Raw genomic sequence first — 24,016 nt, forward strand, 5'->3', positions numbered from 1 at the left:
GAAACTGAGGAGGAAAGGGATCTAGGAGTTACTATTTCAGGTGACTTAAAGGCAGGTAAGCAATGTAGCAAAGCAATGAGAAGGCAAGATGCTTTGTTGCATAGGGAGAGAAATCAGTAGCAGAAAGAAAGAAGTACTAATGCCACTATTAAGGTCATTGGTATGGCCTCATCTAGAATACTATGTTCAGTTTTGGACGCCATATCTCCATAAGGACAGAAATACACTAGAGACTGTACAAAGGCAACTAAAATGGTGCATGGCCTACAGCACAAAACTTACCCGGAAAGACTGAAAGATCCTAATATATATCGTTTGGAGCAAAGAAGGGAAAAGGGGACATGATAAAAACTTTCAAATATATCAAGGGTTTTAACAATGTACAGGACGGAAACATTCTTAAAAGGAAGAGAATTATTAGAATACAAAGACATAGATAGATAGAAATAGTATATGATAGATATACAGATAGAGATACTATATAATAGATAGATGATAAATAGATAGATATACTATATGATAGAGAGCCATATAGATAGAGATACTATATAATAGATAGATACATAGAGATATTATATAGATGTTATATGATAGATAGATAGATAGGGGATAGGTAGATATGAGATAGATAGCAAGTTGTTATTATTACATTTTTAATATCTTCTTGCATAACATTTAAAAGTTATGATTGAAGTTCTTTAACTAAGGAATGCTAAATGACCCATTTAGTAACAGATAACATATTAACACCAAACAAACAAAAAATATTGCCTCATAGAAATAGTTTACATTTTTTTTATTAATGAGAGTTTCTCTTTTTTCTTTCATTTGTGTTTTTTTTTTATAGAACAGACATGTCTTTGAAATAGGAAAGTCCCAAGGATGCACTGGCACCCCTCAAACACAAGAATGAAGAAAATATCCCAAATAATAATAATAATACCCCCAAACTCACTCAATTTATAAATAGCTTGCACTGAACATCTTTACAATGCTCCCATTTAATTACACATAAATAAATATGTACAAAAGTCTCTGTTTAACTAGTCCGGGAAGCAACATATTCTTATCAACGGCGTTTCCAAACTTTGACGGTGCTTGTGGTGAAGGCTGAGGTTTAATGTCCATGCAAAGTGTGGAGCGTATAGTGGAGAAAGAATGCAGCTCCGTGGAAAATGTTCAGTCCAACAGCACAGCGACATAATAACAGTGATCTGTCATCTAATTGAAGGGTTAAATCTGCCAGAGTGCATAATATCATGTTTAAATGGTCGATTTCACAAATCAGAAAAATCAACCCAATGAAAATGACATGTATAATTGACTAACCATAAAGTCAACCACACTATACAGAGAATGAACTTTTTGACAATGACATATTTACTGTTATAAACGGCTAACCCTGCATATTGCAAGATTACAAAAACACTGAAATTTCATCTGTTAAAGGGTTAAAATCTTATTAAACAGTGACCCAGCAACAGAAAAACATTTAACTGGATACATCTGAAGTGTCTCTTCTAAGTGGATAATAATTTGTAACTTTATAGTCTTCACATAACAATTGGTTTTGAGTTAGGTTTTTTTTCACAGTAAAAACAACTGGAGAGCTAAACATGTTATAACATAAAACCTGCCTCTATCTGCTATTGGTTTCAAAAGAATAGATTATTCTGATACAAGAGAATAAACAAGCTCTTATAGAATGTTTAGAAAATGTCTCCTTATTTTTACTGGTGTACAAATTACCCTTGAAGGGAAATTATAGTTCAATTATAAAACACAAGTGATGTTAATATTTGTATAAACTCCTGTGAATATCTGTATAAATAGTGACTTCTAATGTCACTGCTTTGTAGTCTGTGAGTTCTGATGTTATCACTTGTCTTTATTAGTAAAGTTGTGCATTATAAGTAATAAAGCACCCATACTGTAAACTAACAAGGATATTAGACATTACCTCATACATTATTTCTGTGACCTGTAATAAAGCACTCTGCCTGCGATCTCATGCTTTTATATGGTCACAGAACTCCTCAGTAACTTGGAATATCCATATAATTTACAATAGGGACAACATTATCTCATACGTTTTGTGTTATACAGTATAACATTACATATAATGGAAATCTGAAATGTATTACCTGAAAATCAATATTAATAATAAAAGTATATATTTTATGTATTGCCGTGCTATAATACACCTCTTCTTTAGTGTTTGCTTAGTTGTTGTAATAGTTATACCCTGCATGTGTCAGAGCTACTTTTCACATAAAGCAAACTAGTAAAAGTGAGGAGCATCAGAACAAAACACTAAATAAAATCATGAAAGCAATTTTTTGATAATGAAATAAATATATTTGAGAAGATATGTACCAAATTTTAGCACGGCTAAAAAATCCAAAATCAATTTGTGTCTACTGGACGTATCGTGCTAAATAGTGAATTTAAAAATGATTTACTATTGAAGTGCAAATGTGCTGTAAGCCAAAGCAGCCAATCAGCAATTAGCTTTGATCCGTCTAATGCAAATCAGACAATGACAGAAAGTTTCAGATTGGATTCTATGAATTACTTTATATTTACAACATTATATCCCCCATTGTGTCTTATAATTCATGACATGGGGTTGCACAGAACAAGAGAGTAGCTGCTGTATTAAGGAAGCAATGCTAAAGTAACACTAGGACTAATGTGGGTAAATTTACCCTATATGCACAGTATTGTTTTCCATTCACTCAATATGAGCCAGAATTACCCCCAAAAAATTATAGGGGTGAATTCCATTGGCCGTGAGGTGCTGTGATATGTCTCTGCAACAGTCCGCTGAAACACATCGCGTGGAGTTTTTACTAAAATCTCCACACATTTCCCCTCATGTCCAATAGAGATGAGAGGGAAAATTAGCAGAGATTCTGTACCATATTGGCTATAGTGTGCAGGCAGACATTAATGCAATGCCCAGTGGCACCTCGCGGCCAACTGAATTCCCCAATTAGGGCGGAAATAAATATTTTTCACAATCTCTTTTACAGATATTCTGTACACCAGTAAACTAAGAACCCTGTAATATAGCTCGTCATAACATTAGTGGTTTCTTACTGAACATCAATCTATATTTCAGGCTTAGATTTTGTAGAAAATTCAGTGTATCTGATCCTCAATTGTAGGATAAATATAAACAGATAATTTATTGGACAAAATGACAGTTTGTTGTATTGGGTACATTTTGTTTATTGGTATTGAAGAAAATAAAGAACTGAAAAATAAATTGGATATATGTTATTTGTTTCATATAGGAGTGAGTGCGAGTGACACCACAACCTTACTGCAGCAATTTGACTGGAGTCACAGATTATGACTCTATGCTAGTGGTGGGCCACAGGCGGCCTGCTGAGCTTACTCTTGTGGTCCCTCAGCTGGCTTCCCCCATTCTTATTAGAATGGGGGCAACCAACTTTCCCATCATGTGACCTCCTCTGCACATGGCATACCCAGAGGAGGAAGGAGTGCACTGTGCACTCCCTTCTTCCTTTGTGCAGCCCCTTCATGTTGCCCCTCACTGTACTATGCTGTTGCTGATGTTTAAATACTTAGATTATGATGTTCTGGCCTCCCACTGCATAGTTGCTTATATATGAACATAGAGAACTTGATTGAGCTGGTATAGTCTGTATTTCTTTTAACATTCTAATTCTCTGATTGGCTTTAGGTTATTGCCCCGCCCACTTTACCTCCAGTTTTGAAGAATACACTCAAGTCAAGAGCACCTAAAAATTATTCAAGTTAAGAAGTTATTGTATTCAGTAAATGTACAGATGGAGTACATTTATTTTAGAAAAAATGTGTAATGTGGCAAATTATGACATGGAGAAAACGCACCATATCCCGTGGTTTGGCTCCACCCACTGATAACTGTGGATGTGAGTGTGATACACCTAAACACCATGCAATCTATATGTTTTAATTGTCTCAGATCATCTGGACTGTTGTGGTGTTTGGATGTATCAACACTCAGTCTTACAATTGAGGATCAACTACACTACATCTGTTGGATGTGTGAATACTCCACTTGTGTTTGTGATCTCATCACTCTTAAGACTGTTATTTTGTAAACGACATATAAGTTATTGTTATTCTGTTATTTTGTGGAAATATTGCATGAATCCTGCACAATCTAAATATAGTCTTGGTTACATGTTGTGTTACTGGTAGACACTGGTATAAAACACATCTTTGCATCTTTGACAAGTAACCATAAAGTGATTACATCTTTTCTTCTTTTCTATCACTGTTTTTGATACCAATTCTTTTTTCAAGATTTATTTATTTTTAACTCCATATATTGAAAACATGCAGATGTGATGATCTAGTTTCCACCGATGGGCAAATCTGTCATGTTTGTCAAGCAATCACCTTCACTTTTCAGCCCCCGCCATGGCAGTCGCAGTAGGCTATTTCCTATGTTTAAGGTCCTTCTCTGAAGGTTTGGATTCCCCTATTGAATGTCCATTTCCTGTACTGCTCATGAAGATCTTGTCCATGCCTTTAAGTGACTCAAGTAGGTAGTTCTGGAAGGCAGTGAGTGCTGCACATATGGCTGGACCTCCAAACCCATGAGTGATTAGGCTGAAGTGAGTCAGGCAGCTTTGTACGCCTGGCTCCAGGATAAAGGACGGACGGCTGTTTCCCAATGGAGAGCGATCCTGGGCCAGCAAGTCAGCAAACTCTTTGCAAATCTGCCTGGAATGTAAAACCTATTATAAGCATGATTTCCTCATCATCACAACTATAGGTGTACATAGGCAATAATACATGAAAATATTATACAGAGGATAAAACATTTTCATGAAAACATGTGTTTTGTATAGGCAAAGTCCGATTAATCTTTGAGAACAAATGACACTTACGACAACCTAGTATTGCAGGGAGGGACAGGGTGGGAACGAGTCAGGGAAGGGGCATGCCAATAGCGAGCACACACAACAGTGTCCAATTCAGGCTCTGGGCATCTCTCAGATACTTAACTTGTCCCAGCCACAGGGCTAGGCTAAGTCCTGAGTACTAGTGATGACAGTTGCATATATATGCTATGACACGTGTTTGCAATCAGGTGCAAGTAACAATGTGTTTTATGTTCAGTAGACATTAAGAATATACTAATAAATATGTTTCATGGGGGGGATTAATAAAACATTTTTTTTTACTGTTTTATCATTAATACCTTTATTATTAACAGGTGACATTAATCATTATTAACTGTATCCTGCAGTGTAGTAGAGCTGAGCAAACCTACACCCAAACTCATCAGCGTATATATATTCAGATCTGTTATTTGTTGAATATGGGCGTGCACAGACCTCCCTGAGCCGCAAGCTGAAATCCAGCGAGAAAACTACCGTAATAACGGTAATAATGCGCGCGCCGCAAGATTTTTGGCGTTTTTGCCAACAATTGAATATGCCCCATTGTGTTTAAACCAGAGTCGGGAACTACCATTGGTGCACAGCAGATGCAAAGGGTCAGAACTAGCGAATTGTGAGCCTCAGTTCCCTCCTCTCTTCCTCCCCGCTTCCCATCACTGGGGCCGACAGCTCGCTTGTTCCGCCTCTGGTTTAAACACCTTTCTCTGTACACTTCCTTTAAAAAGTAATGTCACAGTTCCTGCAATATGGAAGCAATTTATTCAGCTATATATTTTCAAAAGTAGTTGGGAGGGATAGAGATTTGTCAGCCATCAGAAAAAGTTATATTAAGACTAAGTATTCAAACCCCTAATCTGCGAATAAGATGGGTTACTTCCTATTGTTGGATCCATGTCTCAGCAAACAATCCTAAACATACAAAGCTCAGGCGCTACAATCATGTGACTAGAGAGATCTGTGAGGATTCTTTGATGCTTTATAATTTATCCCATTTTTGTCAGGCAGAAACAGTCTATTGCAGTATTAAAGCATTTTCCCAACCTACTGGGATATACATATAAGCCAAATATGGTACAAGCATAGTTTTGGGCTGAGAAATGTTTGCCTGGAAATGACAGCACACGTGAGTAGGTGTGAATAGCAGTGACTGTAAACAATTACACAATAAATCTATAAAAGAGAAAAGAAACATTTTCAGTTTACAAGCTAAAGTTATCCTTGATTTACTTATTAACCTATGGAGAAAAGCATGACACTTGCATCGGAGATCCTATGCTAGATTTCATACAATGTAAAAGTTTTTTCCATCACAAACTTCTATTATCTTATATATATATTCTATTATCTATATAGTGTATGTATGTAAAACACAATCCCATGGATTTGTATGAAGACATTTACTTACTTGGTAGCGAGCAGCATGTTCTTCCTTGTGTGGAGCTCAGTGGGGTCTGAGTGTTGCCGACACAGGTATTCTGCTGCAGCTTTTGCTGGGAACTCTGTCTCACAAACATAGCCAAAGTCTCGGGCTAGATGAACAGCCTCGCCTTAAAGAAAGAAGGGCTGATCAGAATCCTCTCAAATATTTACATTTATTATAATAAACTAAATTCCTTTGAATCAGGTGCTATAGTAAGCTGAAAGTGGGAACTTTTTGTGTAAGAATTAGTATTAATTCTTAAAAGTGCTCAGACTCCCAGCAGACAGGCTTGGGAAGAGGTATTCATTGATCCACAACCTCTTGATACCTAGAACATATTCATTGTCATTCAGCAGTGGGCCAGTATATGAGAAATTGCTGGCGGGCCCAGCTATACCCACTCTGACAGTACCATAGGTGCTTATCCACAACTATAACATGGCACAAAGTAAATAATAAAGATGGACAACAATTCAGGAGGTGTGTGGTAACCTTTTCAGCTGACCCGTTTGGAGTCACCGTTACCAATTGGCAGGTGTTGTTTAGTTGTTGCACAGTTATAAATACTTATGTAATTCTATACAACTGTAGTACATTGGTGTATTATTTTGTTTGGCTTTGTTATCTCTGCATATTCCTCACAAACAAACAGTAACACATGACTAAAACTAGTTCTGCATATTAGCCCATGGCACAGTGATTTGCAGAAACGTAGAATGAAGGAGAGGACATATTCTGTCTACTGCAGACTGCTGTTGTTTGAGAGACTTGTATCGTAAACTGAGCAGCTTCCATATTCTGCCCAGGGTGCCACAAAGATACATTAACACTACACCGTCAAACCCCATAAACCACTATTGCTTATGTCTTGTGGCATTCTTCTTAGATATATGTAGGGAACAAAAAAACTAGTAGCCATCGGTAAGTACCGCAACCAAACTATTGGAATATTAACAAAGCTAAAGTTCTTTTTTATTTGATCTTTTATATCGGGTTTTATCAGTTTCTTATTTGGAGCTGAAATTGGTCACTCACTATATAAAACCATCTGGTAACCATAGTCTTTGGTAAATGAAAAAATTTATTAAATTAAATTGAAGTTTTACTGTCACCTGCACACTGGGGGAGCAGCCATTTCAGGGGCTGACCATGATGCTTATCAATTCACTAGGAACCAGAACCTCATGAACATAAGTCAGACATCATGAATATTAATCAGGCAGTACCTTAGCCACTGGTTCCAGCAAATTGATAAGCTACATACTGGTTCAGCCCACAAAATGGAAACATCCACTGTGCTTAGGTCTTTAGTTCTCTTGGAAGGATAGGTCACCCTCCTGCATCCTGTCCGATTAACTTGCTAAGTGGGAAGGAATGAGCCATGTTATGAATCGTACTTTACACTTGGATCTTCCCTCAAGGATCTCCATAGGCATTTGTGTATCACAATGCTCTGCATAATGACTATGAATATTACTTTGGACCACCTCTCCTGGGTCCTGACATCATAAGCTTCTAGACCTATGTAATTCTTACCCTCCACAAGAGATGTTAGTAGAGTCACATTGGCAGCTTTACGTCTCCCTGCAGGCAGATTCAAGCCGATTTTTTCCAACCTTTCTCGTAGACAGCGGCCACCATTCTTTGATTTTGCCCTGAGGGGAACAAGTATTGTTAAAAAATATACAGTAAAAGTCAGATATAGAACAAAACAAAAAAAAAATCAAAGTATCATTCATGATTTGACTCACCAAACTAGTACTTTACTAGGAAAATGATTGACCCAAAGTACGGCCTATCCTGTCCATAAGACCAGCAGCTGCACAAATATTGCAGTCATTGTAAAACACTTTTACAAACCAGTGTTTTTGTTCTAAAATGTTTTTTGCTTTAATTGCAAAGTGCAACACTTTAGGACAGAGATAAAGCAAAAGTTAAAATAACTGGTAAAATGAAGGTACACAGTATTTCATATAGGCCTACACTGGCCATTGAAGCCACTAGGAAAATTACTTGTGACACGCTAAATCCAAGTGTAGTATGCTGGACACAGGGTGGAAAACACGAGAAAACATGGTTGTCTTCATCATGTGTTAAGACTATCCACCCAGCATTCTATTATATATTACCGTGTACTATAAAGTATATATATATATATATACACACACACACATATTATATATATATATATATATATATATATACACATATATATATATATATATATATATATATATATATATATATATACACGTATACATATATATACATATATATACACACATGTGTATATGTATGTATATATATATATATATATATATATATATAATGACGTTCCTTTGTTTCTTTGTGTGTTTGCAAATATCTTCCACAGCTGTCAAGGTAAAGCTGCCACATCTTACGTAGTACTTTGGTATCAGAAAAGTAAGCTATTAGGCCACATATCATCAATGCGACAATGCGACAAAGCAGCAGAGGAACCTGTTCTGAGCCTTCCACTGGATGGGTTTGGACGAAAACTTCACAAAGTAGTAACATTGGATCCCAGAAGACATACTAGGGGGTTGAGGTTCCGGTCAGACCTCCCGTTGGTGTAGGCTGTACAGAACTTTGACCCGGGTAGCCTGTTCTGGGTCTTATACTGTATGGATTTGGATGAAAACTTCACAGAGGGGTGGCAATTGGTCTGGGATGCCCAATTAAGTGGTCGGGGTCCTGGTGTATGCTGAGCAGAACTTTGACACAGGGAGCCTGTTCTGGCCTTTCCACTAGATGGATTTGAATGACGTTATATATAAAAATCATTGGTTTGTTTGTTTGTCTGTCCGGTTATGCATTCGGACACTCCTGCAACTGTTGGGATGAAACCAATGCGAGGGGGTCGAGTTGGATCCTGGCCAGGTTTTAGGGGGGTTAGGGTCCTGGTCAGACCTTCTGTTGTTGAGCAAAACTTTGACCTGGGGAGCCTGTTCCGAGCCTTCTACTGGATGGATATGGACAAAAACTACACAGATTTGTAACATTGGATCCCAGAAGATGTACTAGAGGGTCGCGTTTGGATGAAAAATTCATAGAGGAGGGGCAATTGGTCTGGGATGCCTAATGGAGTGGTTGAGGTCCCAGTTGGACCTCCTGTTGGTGTACGCTGGGCATAACTTTGACCCGGGTAGCTTGTTCTGGCCCCTCCACTGGATAGATTTAGATGACTTGTTATATATAAAAACAAGCAGGGTCACCTGGCATTGCTCGAGACCGATTTGTAATGTGTAGCAGTTTTTATATATTAGCTAATTATTTGGTAAATAGACCAAAAATCATATTTACAAAATATACAAAAGCTCTGATTAGAGAAATAAAGAGAGAGAACAAGAGAGAATAAATTAGTCTCAGAAATAATCTTTTAGCAGGTAACCATGTGGAGCCTTCATACAGTAACAGGACAATAATATATTGTGAGTCCTGTTCTTAACCAGCAATCTAATATTTGTGGATTTGAGCTAATGAAATTGAGCTAAAAAAAATGAAAAAAATAAGAAATAACTAAAATATTTCAACAATAATTCTCAAACTTTGGCAAACCACTGGTGCTCTTTGAGCTTTATAAGATGTTCCACCAATGACAAGTCAATAATGGTGTGTGTTAAATAAATGGAGATAGAAGCTTATTGATTTATAATGACCAGCTTTGCCATATGGGCTGCTAAACAGTGGTCATCTCTTGTCCTATGTCACATGTAGTATGCAAAGCCTGACATGTAACATGTCTATACAATAATTAGTACATAATAAATTGCATAATCCAAACATCCTACAGATAAATAATTTATAACCATTATGGACAGACCCACTTTAAATGTAATAAATATTTATATATTGAGAGTAGCTGACAATACAGTATATAAATAGGGTAGTGAGGAGATTTGACCTGTAAACTATGTCAAGGATTCACACTGGGCAGAGATTTTTCCGAGTTTCATGTTGCTAGAAATGTATTTTTTAGGGCTTTTAAGCAATGCTATGCCCACTATGTTTATCTTTTGTAAAAAGGTGTAAATCATACTAGTTAGGCATTGTTGGTCCTAGTTTGCCAGACTTCTAACCGTGGGCCTGCCGAGGCACAAATTATACATTATGCTTATTGTGAAGTATGTGACCAAACTAAGAATGGAAGCACACATTATTACTAACCTACGTAGGACCCCTCCAAGCAGAGATGCGTTAAGACACTCGGGGGGTGACAGGCGTCTCTGGACCTCTCCTACTGTCACCTTGTACTTGGAAGTGGAACTGAGCAGAGACAGACGTCCAGGGACAGAACAGAAGACCTCATTTGGATTTGTCACTCCTCCTATGAGGCTTTCTTTATTCACAGATAGAGAAGACATCATACTGCCATTGTTCTTGGTTGGAATAGGAACTATGGAACAAAAGAGAATATAAAAAAGTGAGTAAAGGAGGAATGTGGTCAGTTGTTTCTAATTTGTTAAACCATTGATACAATATATACATTATTTTTATTTACATTATGTGACTAAGAAACAGCTATACAATGCAATAAATCTTATAAATATCAATTTATAATTTCTCATAAAATCTATTCGTACCCTGGAATCCCTTATTTGCTACATAAAGTTGTAAAACAGATAATGATCCTACTGTGGTAGTGGAAGCACAGTCATTTTAATCTAGTTATATAACATATGCAAAAGGCAACAAATAAAAGTAATTTTCATGCAGCAATAGTTGGCACCCTTAGCCAGGCACTCTGAGGTCATATCAGTTTTCATATGGGTAGTTTCCAATAAGGTATGTAATTAAAGGAGAATTCTACAGAGTCCAAATAATGGTCCCGGATGAATGACATTGTGACAGATCATTGAAGCAGAGCTTATGTTTACCAGCAACAATAGCTCCAAATTCAACTCCTCTTCCTTCTGGAAATCCTCTTTGCTGCCAAAGACCCTGACTCCTGACAATGATTTTCAACTCCCACGGTAACCATACCTGACTGAGCGCATAAAGGCTACTTTTCAAATGAGATATTCAATCAATAATATCCACCGCACCTTAATCAAAACTGGTCTCTTGGGAGCTCTGTCTTTCAATGTGGCTGCCAGAACCAATCTATGGCCGCACCGATATGACTAATCAATTTGTTCTAGTGTTTGTCTGACAAATTTGCAAAGTAAAACAATCCAGTTTTTTACCAGAATATGATCCCTCAAGATCTGACTGGTAAAACCAAAATACATTTCCGATACCATTTCAAAAGCAGAGCACCAACAATGAAGACTCAGCCCAAGAATCAAAGATGGGGGGCAGAGGAATAGTTGTTCTTGTGTTTGATTGGAGGCAAATACCAGTCATGGAGAATTTTGTAGCATTTCTCTTTCCTCTACTTCAAGAACACTTAGCCAAGTTTAAACAAATCTGAGACCATTGCTCATCCTGCAAGGACTTGCCTATGCAGGTCTTCTATTATTCAACTCCAGGGCTACATAAGGGTAATCTGCCATGTCAAAGAATCGAAAAGAGGATCGATATCAGACTCTGGCACATTGAATGATTCTTACAAAAGAGAGGAAAGCTGTAAAATTGAGGGTCCCTGGAGCACCCTAAGATGATGGTCTCCTTAAAAAAGTATACGGAATTTGCTTGCTTCTGGTCAGTTGTTTTGAAATACTGATTGTATTACCACTCAGTCTCTTAGAGCTTGTCCGGTTTTCATTGAATAAAGTATCCTCAGATATACAATACAACTAAAAGATAACAATTTGATTTTCCTGTCTATCAGTATGGTAGGTTTCTACATGGGTCTAAATAATTAGAAAGAGCATAATAACCAAACATATGGAAAATAACAGTGAGTGCTGTACTGTGATGTGCACTGTGTACACCTATTTATATCGCAATTGTCAGGAGTTGATATTTTGTTTATGTTCTACCAAATACAATATCATTTACTGTTCTGGTTGAGCTATAAAGACCCTAGCACACTAAAGTTAACCTCTACAGAAGACTATGCAATCTACACAAGTAAAACTGATACCTGATTACTGTATAAGACCTACCTTAGTGTGAAAGGGTAATTTACTAATGGTGTGCATTTACCCCAGCTTGTTGGATCTGTTCTGACTCCAAGGGGTAAATGTATCAAGCTGAGAGTTTTCCAGCGGGTTTGAAAAACCAGTGAGATTCTAGCTATCATATATTTAGTACATTCTAGAAAATGACAGCTAGAATCTGATTGGTTGCTATAGGCAACATCTCCACTTTTCAAACCCGCCGGAAAACTCTCAGCTTAATACATTTACCCCCAAATCTCCTGCCTGATTGGTCAAAGCGAATATAGGTTGCAAAAGAACATGCATCATAAAATAAAAGTGAAATCCTTACGCTGCAGTGAGGAATAATGTGACACATATAGTGTAATCTCATAGATTTGTATATTTGCATTGAGTTTAGATCTTAGCACATTAAAGCTAGTCATTGCACAAGGGGGCAATTGGTTACTTGGTTTTACACTACATAGTACATTTTATAAAGTCAATAACACCAATAACGAAATATATATTTACATCAGCATCAAAGGAAACATACAGCTCCCTCTATAACAACTCTGACTATCCTGATACATCTATGGCTACAAGTTAAACAATGCAGAACTGCAGAGAATAGTCTAATAATAGCACTTCAAAATCTCTTTAAAACTAAGGAAGTATGTGTAGTTGTTTGTCTCCGAAATTGTAGAGCTTTTTGCATTAAGACTATTTCAATATTAAATAAAATAATGCCATGAATAATCTCATGCAGACAGGTGAGCCTGGGTGATGCAAGAACAGCATGATAATGGGTAAGCCGGTAACTTAATTGTGACAATTATAGGGGCTGCAGTCTATTCACTGTAGGCTCCTAACCATCAGGTAGCAAGCATAAAAAACACTTCCCTGGAATGAAGGAAAGAGAGTTTTACACTGTGACTAACAGCTATTTATCCCCTGCCGCTACCAATCTGGACTGCTTCCATGATAAAAATGAATATAGATAAACAATGAATATAGTTGCTCTGAGACACAACTCTGATTACTATTATTGTAGATTATTGGAAGTTAAATGTAATATTTACATACAAACCTAGCTTAGCCTCGCGTGACCATCTCAGAACTCAAGATATTTAAAAATATCTATTGTTCTGCCTGGAAAGCAATATTACTTAGTAGTTACAGACGCTCTTGAAAGACACAGCAGTCTGATGATCAGACATGATATGGACAGTAGGTGCTATGTACTGATCCATGGTGTGTTTATGTATTATGTCACATGGAGTCAATAAGTGCACCACAAATTGGGTAGTATTTCTTTTGAAAATAGACCCCCAAACAAAACCATTAATAATATATGAAGCACTAAATGCTACATACATCTTAGGTACACTGTCTCCCAAGAATACTAGAATGAGTTTAGTACTAAGATACTGCACAGCACTCAGAAAGTAATGCACACATATGTTGTGCTTCACAAAAGACGTCATTTTATTTGAGATTAGTGGATCCATGTTCATTGCCAAATACTCAGCCAGTTTAGGGGAATTGTCTAAAAGATTGACTTTTAAACAACATTTTCTTAACCTGATTGGATGGTTGGGTGCAAACACAGATCTATCCAGCTAGGGAACATACTTTGGTAACTCACCACCCAGGGCTGTCTGTGTCAGTCCAATAGTGGACTACCTTGGGCTGGGTCACTGGGCCACCTGCATTTTTCCCTGTATAATGTTCCTTATAGGCTGCTGAGCCGAGTCTAACCCCCCGGGCTAAAATTTGCCAGCCCTCCCCTGCTCACCACTATGGATACTGTTTTTTCCTTAATTCACTTTTGAGATCTGCAAAGCTATGAAGATATGGAGAAGATATATAATAAAAGCTTATATCTGAAGAAGATACTTTGGAGGTTTTATAAGGTTTGAAAGGGACCAGTTTATAAACCTCCAAGCCCATGAAGAAGACATGTCAGAAATTACCAATGAAACATAAAAGACAAATCTTACCTTTTCTTAATCTGTAGGAAAACCTGTACAGCAAATTAAAATTTCCCTTAAGAGGAATAATCATTTGCAAAGTATTTTTAGTAGATTTCTATCCAGGATAAATATTGATTTATTAACCTGTAAATATCATCCTCCTCTTCCTCCTTATATGCAGTAAGCTGCCAGGCAGGGGGTTCTATTAGATATTACTAATAGTTTAGTGATAAATGGTAAATGCAGCCAATATAGTATTACTGAATATGTACACCCAGTTAAGGACAATACCACAGCTGTCAGGTAGGAGGAACATAAAAGAAACTTACAAAGAACATTATAAACATCAATAGATATAAGCAAATTGTTTTGGTCCATTTTAATTCTAAATCCACTCCCAAGTGCCAGGGAGTGAGATTCATTCAGCGTTCCCTCTAACGTGTGTGCTCTGACAATGGTGCAGGGGTGTAAGCAGACACTAATATGCCTCTTAGTAGGCACAACTGTTGTACCTGCTTCCCCCCTGGTGGAAGATATGTGCTGAAAAAGATTATCATCCGCAAGGTCTGTGTAAAAAATGTAAACCCCCCCCCCCTCCAACACTGAAAACAGCACTCCTTCTACTAGCCTAGGTTTATATTGGCAAAATCGGGGTGCGCAGAAGGTGTTTTGGGATTGTTTTATTATTATTTATGTATTAAATAGACGCCTGAATAGACTACATACATCATCATCACATTGATGATGATGTCTCATCTCTTCCGAATGATACGCTTAAAACATATTATACCTTGGGCCTGTTCCATTAAGGAAACTAAGGCAAAAAAATGAGTACGTTTTCTCCTGGACAAAATCATGTTACAACGCAAGGGGTGCCAATTAGTTTTTTTATTTTGCACATAAGATAAGTACTGGCTGTTTTTTCATGTAGCACACAAACACTTGATAGCTTTACTTTTACACTGAATTTTAAAGTTGATCTAGAACATGCCTTACTCCAACTATAAATTTGTCTACACATTTTAAATTTAGCTACTCCTCCAATGCACCATGGTTTTTGCCAAGGTGCAAAGTTACTCATTTTTTTTGCTTTACTTCTTAATGAATCAGGCCCTTTAAGCGTGTTCAATCTATTGAATATGTGTACTATGCAGCCACAAGATACCTGCAACTCTGTATACTATGCAAATTGTGTTCTTATCACAGACGCAATTTACACATATATTGTTGGCGTAAATTGTGTCCTATTGTGCATGAGGTCCAGAGTATAACAGAAAAAAAATAAGACAACTGAAATATATAAACCATCATCTAAGATATGGAAGTCCACCATCCACAAGCCATATACAAGGATACATACCAGCGATCAGATGGAGAAATCCGCATTGCCTCTGTAACAATAAATTGTACTGATCCAAAGACATATTGCGGCACCTGGCGGCTAATTGAATTCCCCCCTTAATGCCATACCAACATAGAAAGCAAGGGCAAGCTTTTAATGTAACAAAATAAGTGATGCTGAAAGTTTAAGAAAGATTATTCTATTGAGAACTATAAATCTGTCATTTATACCACTTTAGAAGAGGACAACGTTATACTTAAATATTTCATATTTAACTCTTTCATTTCTAGAACAGACAGCTTAGAGGGGATAATGAACACAGTTTGAAATATGTTTCACTGTCTTCTTCCCCTTTCATAATTTAAAAGACAAAATAAAGACTGGATTAATCCTTGTGCATAGAATTGTATCATGTTGCTTCATTTTTCTTTAATTTAATTAGTTGCTCTGTGAAAATCTGATCTATTGTAGCAATATTTTAAAAAACTATGTGAAGATTAGCTCATGTCAATATTATCTATATCTGCATCAAATTTTATCTCAAAACTGAGCAATCAGTAAATGTATGTTTAAAATGTTTAATTTAATGAGATCCCCACCCTGAAGGGCTACACTAAAACTGTACAAACTTGTGTCATGTACAGTGCATTTTGTCAGGTTCCACAAACAAGTTTCAACTAAAACACTATCATAACCCTATTATCTAAAGATTGATCAGCTTAGAAGGAACAGTGTTTCTGATGTTAAGGACAACATGTACAGCTCTGTACTGGTATTCAGTTAGCTACTGTTATTTTAGTAAGAGGCCCATTATAGATTATATGTATATTATGCATTGTAGTGTGTTCTTATTCAATTTATAGAATCATTGCAGAGTGTTGTACGCCCATTTCACAGGCCTGAGGACGGGAAGGGGCGGATGCATTACATCAGGTGTACTGCTTTAATTGATACATCTTGGTCCCCGGAGTATGTGTAATGTGAGAAATTACTCCCCCTTCTGCTCTCTGCCATCTCCATCGCTACATCTGTCAGGGGAAGGACTCCAACTAACGTGATCCACTGGGGGCCAGAAGAGAACAATCTACTCTATAAGATGATAGAATGCAAGATAAAGTGACCTCCCACACCTGCAGTCAGCGTTATAGAGTTTACAGTGTTCCATAATATAAACCAAACAACTTACAAGCACTGTTTAGGCTTGTTTAAGAATTCAGATAAAGATGTTTGACATACACAAAGAACAAATCTTTTTTGGAACATAGAAAGCAGCAAGCATTTGTTTTCCTATAATACACTATTTCACAATACCATACTGTATAACAGTAGGTGAAGGGGAGATGAAAAGCATTGAAATAAATAAGATCAAACTAGCTACGCAGCATTTCATGTGTGAATCAACTTTAAAATGCTTATTTGAAAGTATCTATTTGTCTATATGTATGTCTGCCTGGTGTATAAATGTCTCAAACATGACTAGATGTTGTTGGAGGTAAATGCCATAACCCATAGCACTGTATGCACAGGAATGGCTACAGGACATGCTGATTATACAAAGAAAGTGGAGGGTTGGTACACATGATCCAACTAATCAAGTTTGGGACTGAATGTTTTTGATGGATGAACAAACATTATAACTGACCTAAATTCTTGTGTATTGACCCCTGATGAGGTGGTTCAGGTTTAAATTCTTGCAATGTGGTTTGTTTTTATTTATGACTTAACAAATGAGTATAACTAAAAAAAGTGTGATTCCTTCTACTTGTCATTTATAAATTGCTAAAAGTTTGATCTCTAGTACAAGAGGGATTAGTGGGCAGGGCCAGGCTGGGCTGGGGGGCAAGTGGGCTACCTTGGGCTGGGACACTGGTGTAAAATGGGCTACCTGCATTTTATTTAATTTATAATGCTTCTAATAGGCTGTTGAGTCGAGTCTTGCGTCCACCCCCCTCTCAGGCTAAAACTTGCCAGCCCTTCCCTGTTAGTGGGGAAGACATTCTAGAGTACATTGCAGAGATTCAAGTGTAAATCCCATTTGCTTCTTGACTTTACAGACTACCACTGAGATTGGAAGCATCTTTAAACAATATAGGGACAGAGGTGTCTGCACAGTTCTTACAATGAGCCATTATGCATTAAAGAGCCAAACTTTATTTTATCTTTTTAAGGGGCACCGGGGTAGTGGAGAATAGTCTTGGCCTCCTTAGCTCCTTGCCAATTCCAGTCTGGAAGAGTACAAGGTAATGACATAACTGGCTGGATTTCCATCACACATTAGCAAGTTAGAGAGAATAGGCTAAAGAGTTATTTAGTAATAAAGTGCAAAATCACATTACTGTTATAAACTATCCCAAGCAAATGTCTGATTTCTAGTTATGGGTTTTAGCACATTTGCACTTTTTTATTGAATAACTCTTTATTTCCCGTATAAATAGTTGTAACTACAGCCAGTGACATGTAGTTGCAGTAGTTACAAGGGTGTCTGGACACAATGAGCACAGACATCCTGGTCCTTTATGGAACCATATTCACTGCAGTGCATAATTCTGGTCACTGGTTGGCTGGTGGGGGTTCAGGTGTTCTAACATTGCTGGTAGCAGCAAAAAACTAACATTGTGAGCTGGCAACATACTCCACAGCAAGGTAAGGAGGGAGTCTGTGGATTTGGATATTTGAGGTAAAGCTGTAATAATGGGGAATATATTTTCTATACACAGCAAACTTCCTGTAGGTAATTCCATTGCAGTTCTCTGCAGTCAGTCTCTGTGTCTGGAAAAACTGATTACAGAAAATTAGCAATTACTGTATCTCAAAGGGAAATACAATGTTAAATATCCACATTTCTGTAAAGGTACAGAAAGTTTTACATCAATATTTGTGAATATTCCAAACAGCCTCTTAGATAAAGCAAATTCGCTTTTAGGTTTAGTGGTCTGTAAGGATCAGATATGATCGGCAAACGCAGTTCTTATCATTCATCAGCATAAGTGTATATAATCCATATGTACACACATTGGGGTATTTATGAATCTAGGTGCAAAGGAAAAGGGTTGTGTTGCTCATAGCAACCATATAATTGGTTGCTATGGGCAATGCCATCTTTTACCTTTGCACCAGATTTCGTAAATAACCACTGTGATCCCATAGGCAACCGATAGAAATGAGTGACTGTCATCTCCCCAGCTCTATTCATAGACTACATAATCCGCAAAATGAAATTTCACAAATATAGTCTAGAGTGGCACAGCAAAGCAGACCTGAAAAATTGTATCGCTTCAACTGTGCCCCTCTGCAAAACGGTGAAGACAAGTTCCCTGTTATTTAAAAAAAAATGCATCTCGCTTTTTAAATGAGGGGATATGTGAGTGGCACGGCAGCTCCATAATATGACATTTGCTTTAACACCACTAATGTCTAATGCCAGCCCAGTACACGAAGAACAGCAACAGGGCACCATGAATTACATTCCACTGCATAACTTGCAACACTAGAAGCCATCTGGCTTTTTAAATATACTTTTATTTAAAAGTATATAAATTGGATAGCAGGGGAAAATATACAGAAACTATACTGTACAAACAGAAAAAAAAGTTTTTCCCTTCCATAGATCAGCCATTTTCAAGATCAGTACTAAACTACTACCTGAAAACTGGTCATAGCATGCCCATGGACTGGGAATGCACTCTGGTGGTACCACTAGGGAAAAATCTGTACCTACTATAGGACATTTATCATGCCTACTACAGTGTGCATATACCCCCATTACTTATAATAAGTTGATAAGCAACTCACACTAAGGAGTGTTACTTCCCAAAGCTTAAGACTGCTGCTTACCTAAGACTATAAGATTTTTCCGAATGTATACAACACCCTTATTGCATGATTTTTTGCATATTGCTTTGTAAATGAAGATAAAAGCACAAACATTTGTGTAATATGAGTACAGACAAAAGCTTTGTCAGACTTTAAAGGGAAATATACACATGGAGATTTCATCATTTAAGCACCAAATTTTGATCGGATTGGCAGTGTCTGCAGAACCATCACTAACGAAAGATAGTCATTGATATTCCTGATTTGTGAGACTACCCTCACAAATATTCCTATCTGGTAAAAGCTTTCAGCATGCACAGTATCAGTGATCATTAGTGAATATTTCTGTTTTTAGGACACACGCACAGACAGATGAAGTGACCTAGGAGTATAGGAAAGGCAGGACAAAGAATTTTTAAAGATCAATTTTGGGTCTTAATTGGTCTTTCTTGAGTAAACGAATACCACTAAATGACTGATTAGATGATAAATGATTGTGCAGACCAATGATATCTATGCATGTATACTTAGTTTAAGGTTATAAAATTCCATCTTTATTTTATCAGTGTCCTGGTGTCTGTCCCCAAACAAAAAAAAACCCTTTCTCTGCTCCTAATAATTGCTTCCAGATCCATAAACCAATTAAACACTTTATAAAGGAAGCTTAACGTCTCCCAAACATACACAACTTACAAAATGCTGTCTATCTGGCTCCAGTGATATGCAATTTAAAAGCAATTTGCACAATTATATTAGTGTAAAAACACTGGCAAAATATATGTGTAAATTTACATAAGAACATGTAGTAATTTTAACATTTTTTTTGGGGGGGGAGAGAGGGGGGGGATATATTACTGAAACTGATGTTGTACATAAAGAAAGGAAGAAGAGAAAAGCAAAAATTGAAGTGTAAATGTATTTTGGCCATAAAATACCAAACATTTGTAGAATACATTATTGTATTTACTGATATTGTGCTATGAATACTTAAACACGGTAACTATGGCACAACAACTGTAGTACAACCAGGTGATTTTTGGCGCATGTTAACCAATGTATCCATAAACATTTGTGGTTCATATTGTGTGAGCCAAGAATGATTTTCAAATTGCTTTCGGCCCATACTGCTAGCATCCAGCTTCATAACTAAACTTGCACTTTTGCTGGCACAAATTTTGATCTACAATTCATTTGTGTGGCACCTATTGTAAAGGGCCTTGTTATACCTGAAATGCAATGTTATGGATCAAGCTTAGGCAGGAAAAGGGGAAGTTTGGAATGTTTAAATCTCGATTAAAGCAAGAAGTATTTGGTAATGGCATAACCCCTGCGTGCTAGGATCTTCTGCTGTGGTGAAGAAAGGGTTAACAGGCTAAACAGAACAGCCATTTTTCTAGCATCCTCTAATCAGCTCCCTGAAAGTCCTTAGTTGTGACATTGTTAGTGGTTTATGAGGCAGTAAATTCATGGGGAACAGAAAGGAGGATTTGGGGATATGAGACTGGTCTCCCGTAATTAGTTTTAATAGGAAAATCCGGGACCCTGTGAGAGGCCGGAGGTTTGATCATAAGGCTGGGCAGGAAATTGAAGCAGACAGTACAGATTGGAAAAGTATTCCCTAAAATCCTGCGCCTGTAAGCACACAGCGGGGGACAATACAGGGATGAAGCACTACCCCTGCTGTATTTTATGTGCAAGCCATCTCTTTTTATCTGAATGGAAAAGTTGGTTACACACAGTTCTAAAGACTTAATACAATGCCATACAGTGTCTACAGTAAGTGGAGTTATTTTGCTTTAGCATTGGGAGTCTTTTATTCTTGAAAATACTCTGTTTCCATCTTTTGGACTTCCTGATATCCCCATTCTATATGTGTGATGACACTATGAGGAGTACCTTACTCTAACTCGATATAGTAAACATTTGGTCAGGTTGGTAGCCCATGATAAACACCCTGATATATGAACGTATCCCTAGGAAATAACAAGGGAACAATTCAGACTCTTTAATATCCAAAGATGGCTTACCTTGAAAAAAAGAACTTTAAGCATGATCTGCCAGCCAGCTGTAAATTTGTAGCTCAACTACCACAGGAGAGAAACAGACTTCCTGTCTATATTACTCATCCTGCACAACATTTCTGAGACCACAGAAAGAAGCAGGGTTTCAAGGAGCAGTAAAAGAATGGGACAGATGAACTAAATAGCCATATACTAGATACTCATGTATTCCTTAGACAGAGCTACTAATAACACAATGGCTAGAGAACTCAATCAACTAGGTGTACCAGCATGCTGTATCTCTCAAAAGAGGATATAGAAAATCCACATTGTACAATAAAACTCTACTTTTAATTGGATATTAACACACTGCTTTCTTTTGACATCCATCATCGGGTAGCTCTGCTCAGCTAATGATAGCCATATACAATATATTCAACATGTACAAAGACCTGTATTTCAGCATTTCACTCTGGAAACATTGTCTAATAATAAAGTCATTCTAGATTAGTTTACCATCATTCATCCATGTAATATTGAATGACTACTATCAAAATACTGCAATGTATGAGACCAATACCCAGGAATTACAAGACAATTACTAACCAACAGCAAATATATGTATTTAATTTTCTAATGGTAGACAACTGTTTACTGTGTGCTTGAAAATAGTATTAAATATTTGCCCATATTTCCACAATGTTGTATAATTAGTAAAAGGTTAAATTTACTTTACACACAAGTTCTAACAAGAGCAGAGTTTTCTGCCTGTTACATGAAGTGTAATAAATCTTTGTAAAATTATTTTTCAATAGAGATAAACATATCAAATTACACAACAAGATACATATTTTCCTATACTCTGTGCATTAAGGTATAAAACATGTTTGTGTATCATGCATGAATAATGTATCACAAATGTATGGTAAAAGGGGTTAATAAATAAAATTAAACAATATAAAGGTCTTCATCTAAAAGAAATGCTACAAAGATGGATTTCAATATTAAAAAAAAGATACCTTTACATGTATGTTCATTAGATACACTAACAAAATAGTCCTTATAGTTAATTACACTACCTTGAGGCCACCTGAGAAACACAACATGCTTTACTGGATATAACAGGTGTAGGGTGATTTTTCCAGATTAAAATATGCTAATTTGTATGTAAGAATAACTAATTTAAGGTAAAGTGCAAGATTTTGTTTAACAAGAATCCTTTCTTCAGACTGGGTCTATGATATCTGTAATTAAACGAGCCATTTATGTGCAATTTTTTTGATGATCTCTACAACAAGATAACATTTTGCTCATTAGGTTAATGTAACAGAAATACGGAGCAAAGGTAACAAGCAGACGTTCTTGTGTCCCAGTCTTTGGTTAAAGAGGTTGGATACATTTATACCGATGCAGCTGGGGGACTGGACAACTATACTTACCTGGCGGACAGGACCCACAGAGCAACCGATGACATCCAATCCTGGGACGACCAACAGCTATCCAGTCCCCCGACCGCATCGCCATATTTATCTTAATGCGGTGTGGAGATTAGTCAGTATATTTGCGGGTGACATGAGGGCATAGCCTTACCTTTCTTGATCACAGACTGGTCGAGTAAACTGATACCAGATTCATCCACCACCTAAAAACAGAGAATCAGTAATCACTGTAAAGAAAGCTATTTACACAGGTAACACATCTAAGAGTATAAATAAAGAACAAATAAGGGTGACGGTATGGGGGTCAGAAGAGGGTGTGGTGGAGAATCGATAATTGATACATCTTGATGTATAAAGGCTTCACAACGCATTAGCAGTGGTAGAATGGGGGGTGTTGTAAACCGATACTACAGGATTGTCACCGTGTCTTTGGTGTTACATGTTTGTATGTCATTTTAAATTTATATCAGCAAATTGTAATTAAGCAGAGGACGAAATAAACATAGGGGTGTACAGTATGGTTTGCCACTTTGCCCATATATCGGATATTAATTGCAGATATAGAAGCGTGTGTAGAATTATTCATTTACCATTATGTCTGGGAATGAGGAATATGAACGCTGCAGTGTTAACTACAGCCTATCTGGACTCTTTGCAGAGCTTAATGGCAAGAACTTTAAAACTGAACTTGGTAGCTTATTTATTACTGATGTGAATGAATGCAGACACTTCACATTAACATCGTGCTATCTTCAAGATCTTGTTGTCTCATCCATTTGTTCCAAATGAAAAAAGAAATGTTTTCATAAATCTGTGATTTAATATCCATCAACACATGGATATACGGTTCTGTTTAAATGTGCTTATCATTATGGATATGCACACACACATATAAACCGACTGTTATTTACTAAATTAGACATTTAAATTATGGGGCGTTTTAATTTAGCATGTTGGACTTAATGCTTATACGATTACAATTTTAGATGCTTATACAAAAACAAGAATAGTACTTTACAATTTCTAGCAAGTAGAGTAAGGATTTCTATACCGTCCA

The 24,016-nt window shown here is 37.0% G+C and overlaps 1 protein-coding gene across 1 annotated transcript in view; it reads right to left on the reverse strand.

Moving 5' to 3' along the window:
- Positions 1-781: 781 nt before the first annotated feature.
- Positions 782-24,016, reverse strand: part of TFAP2E (transcription factor AP-2 epsilon) — a 26,721-nt gene continuing 3,486 nt past the window's right edge. Inside the window, exons 3-7 of the mRNA XM_075195479.1 lie at positions 23,111-23,162; positions 10,534-10,762; positions 7,882-8,000; positions 6,331-6,472; positions 782-4,743 (exon numbers count right to left, since the gene is read on the reverse strand). Of these exons, the coding sequence (XP_075051580.1) occupies positions 4,455-4,743; positions 6,331-6,472; positions 7,882-8,000; positions 10,534-10,762; positions 23,111-23,162 (831 nt within the window). The 3' untranslated portion in view covers positions 782-4,454. The remainder of the gene's footprint in view (positions 4,744-6,330; positions 6,473-7,881; positions 8,001-10,533; positions 10,763-23,110; positions 23,163-24,016) is intronic.

The sequence above is a fragment of the Mixophyes fleayi genome, chromosome 2 (genome assembly GCF_038048845.1).
Source record: "Mixophyes fleayi isolate aMixFle1 chromosome 2, aMixFle1.hap1, whole genome shotgun sequence".
In the NCBI taxonomy this organism is placed as follows: domain Eukaryota; kingdom Metazoa; phylum Chordata; class Amphibia; order Anura; family Limnodynastidae; genus Mixophyes; species Mixophyes fleayi.